Consider the following 2,326-nt stretch of genomic DNA (forward strand, 5'->3'; position numbering starts at 1 on the left):
GTTCACGTTTTATTTCCCAACTGAGTATCGTTTTAGTCATCACCCTGTTGGGTGCGTGTTCAAAGTGCTTCCACTGTGGCAGAACCAATCCCATCCTCCCTGTTTGGTTCATGGTTTCAGTCTAAACTGCGTCATGCTTCAGAACAGAAGCATGTGCCCCAAGGTCCCCTTCCAGGCATTTTGTCTTCTGCCTCTCGGATTACAATTCCCTCCAATAGCAGAGAGCTTTGCCATGACAACCAGTGAATTAATGAAATTAATACTTTCTTAAGACGTGTTTGCTCTCTCTCTCTCTCTCTCTCTCTCTCTCTCTCTCTCTCTCTCTCTCTCTCTCTCTCTCTTGTGTGTGTGCGGTGTGGATAATCATAGCACGTTTTGTACCAAGTGCCATTTCAGAAGGAACCTATTATGTTTGTACTTCTGCATAATGATATAAGGACATCATTAATGAATGGCATCTCTAGCCTCGTGGCCACGGTCGAAGTGCGTTGCATCAAATGCCTTACATTTCATCCATTCAATCACACGGGGACAACAACCAGCGCACTAGGAGCAGTTCAACGTTTGTTTTCTTAACCACGCCCACACGAACATTAACAGAATTGAACCAGCAATCCTCCCGGATTGCGAGATATTTTTCCCCCTGTGTTTCTTATTCTCTAAGAGGTGCCAAAGGTGTAGCAGTGAGTGTGGAAGCAGTTCATATCTGTAGGGGCCGGCATAGCACAAAATAGAAAAGACTGTAGCATAGGATGCCTTTACTGCATTGCATTGTTAGAATAAGCCACTATCAACACATGCCCTCTTTCCCCAGCTCTTATCAGCTTTTATCTCAGAGGGCTAAAGCTTCTCACACACGAGGGGTCCAACCTGAGAGAGCGGCCATCTGCACACGGCCCTAAATAGCCTCTCAGCTGCCCCCTGCTGTTCTGGGATGGCGAGCGGTGAGGAGAGACCAACTCACAATAACAGTGATTACTAGTGATTACTACTCCTTCAGTCAACCCGGCATGCTGGGTAGGCGGCTGTGAGGCCGTTGACGTGTTGGGTGGGGTTGGAATGGTGGAGGAGGAGATGGTGATGGAGATGATAGTATTGGGGATGGAGGTGGGTGTGGCGATGGTGTGGGTGATGGAGATGCTGGTGGTGTATGTGGTGGTGTTGGAGGTGGAGATGCTTTTGGTGGGTGGGGGTGATGGTGATGTCGGTGGTGTTGGAGGTGGAGATGGTTTTGGTGGGTGGGGTGTTGGTGATGTTGGTGGTGCTGATAGAAATGGGGTCGGATTTGGTGATGGATATGATGGATTTGGTGTGTGTGGTGACATTATCGTGGCAAAGTTGATAGAAATGGTGGTGTTGGTGGTGGTCGATATGGAGTTGTATGTGGTGGTGGTGGTGGTCGATATGTAAGTTGTATGTGGTGGAGGTGATGGTGGTGGTGCCTCACACATCCCCATCCATACCCCTTCGATATTTATGTGAAATGAAGACAGCGATCCTCATCAGGTCAGAATAGTCCCTGCGTCATGCGTGCCAATCAACATTCAACGGCTTGCTATAGCCTACAAGAACCAATCAGACTTGATTACCATGCTTTTATCTTGAAAGCCTGGCTCAGCACCGACAGTATGTAAATATACATATCCCATCTGCCCTTCAAATTGGGTTTACGACTCAGTGAAGTGGAACCGAATAATCTGTTTGGGCTACTTATGGAGTTATTTCTGTTGGTGTGTGTGTGTGTGTGTGTGTGTGTGTGTGTGCATGTGTGTGTGTGTGTGTGTGTGGGGACTCTCCTCAATGAGCCCTGATCTCCTCCGGCCTGTTCCCTAAGATGAGGGAGACACACACACACACACACACACGGCCTGGCATGTGTGTGTGTCTGGGTGAAGGGAGCCCTCCTTCCGGACACGCGGAGTAGAGATCATCAAGGGTTTGTCACCTGTTGTTCACCCTCTCTCTCTCTCTCTCTCTCTCTCTCTCTCTCTCTCTCTGATAAATACACACCTGTTTCTCTCCTTGACTCCCTCTCTCTCTCCTTCACTCTGTCCTGTAGAGCAGTGGGTATAACACAGTGGACAAAACATTTTCTTTCCAAAATATATGTGCATATACCTTTCGTCTCATCATTATCATGGTTGAAGACTCAACAGTGGAATGCTGCGTGGAGAGTGAGACACAGCAATGTCTCACTCTTTTTTGATGTGGTAATGGCAATGTTTTTTTTGTTGTTGTCATACAACTGATCGATTAAAACAACAAAATAGCATTATCAGGAGCGGGATCATTTCTGTGTCTTTCCGTCTGTTCATCTGTCCGTCAG

The 2,326-nt window shown here is 47.4% G+C and overlaps 1 protein-coding gene across 1 annotated transcript in view; it reads left to right on the forward strand.

Annotated features, from left to right (window-relative positions):
* Positions 1-1,059: 1,059 nt before the first annotated feature.
* The window catches only part of LOC311353099 (pituitary adenylate cyclase-activating polypeptide type I receptor-like), a gene marked incomplete at its 5' end in the record, with an annotated part of 22,972 nt that continues 21,705 nt past the window's right edge, over positions 1,060-2,326 (forward strand). The window contains one exon of the mRNA XM_084472928.1: positions 1,060-1,148. Within this exon, the coding sequence (XP_084329054.1) occupies positions 1,060-1,148 (89 nt within the window). The remainder of the gene's footprint in view (positions 1,149-2,326) is intronic.

Source organism: Micromesistius poutassou, assembly GCF_964030765.1.
Source record: "Micromesistius poutassou genome assembly, chromosome: 9".
In the NCBI taxonomy this organism is placed as follows: Eukaryota; Metazoa; Chordata; class Actinopteri; order Gadiformes; family Gadidae; genus Micromesistius; species Micromesistius poutassou.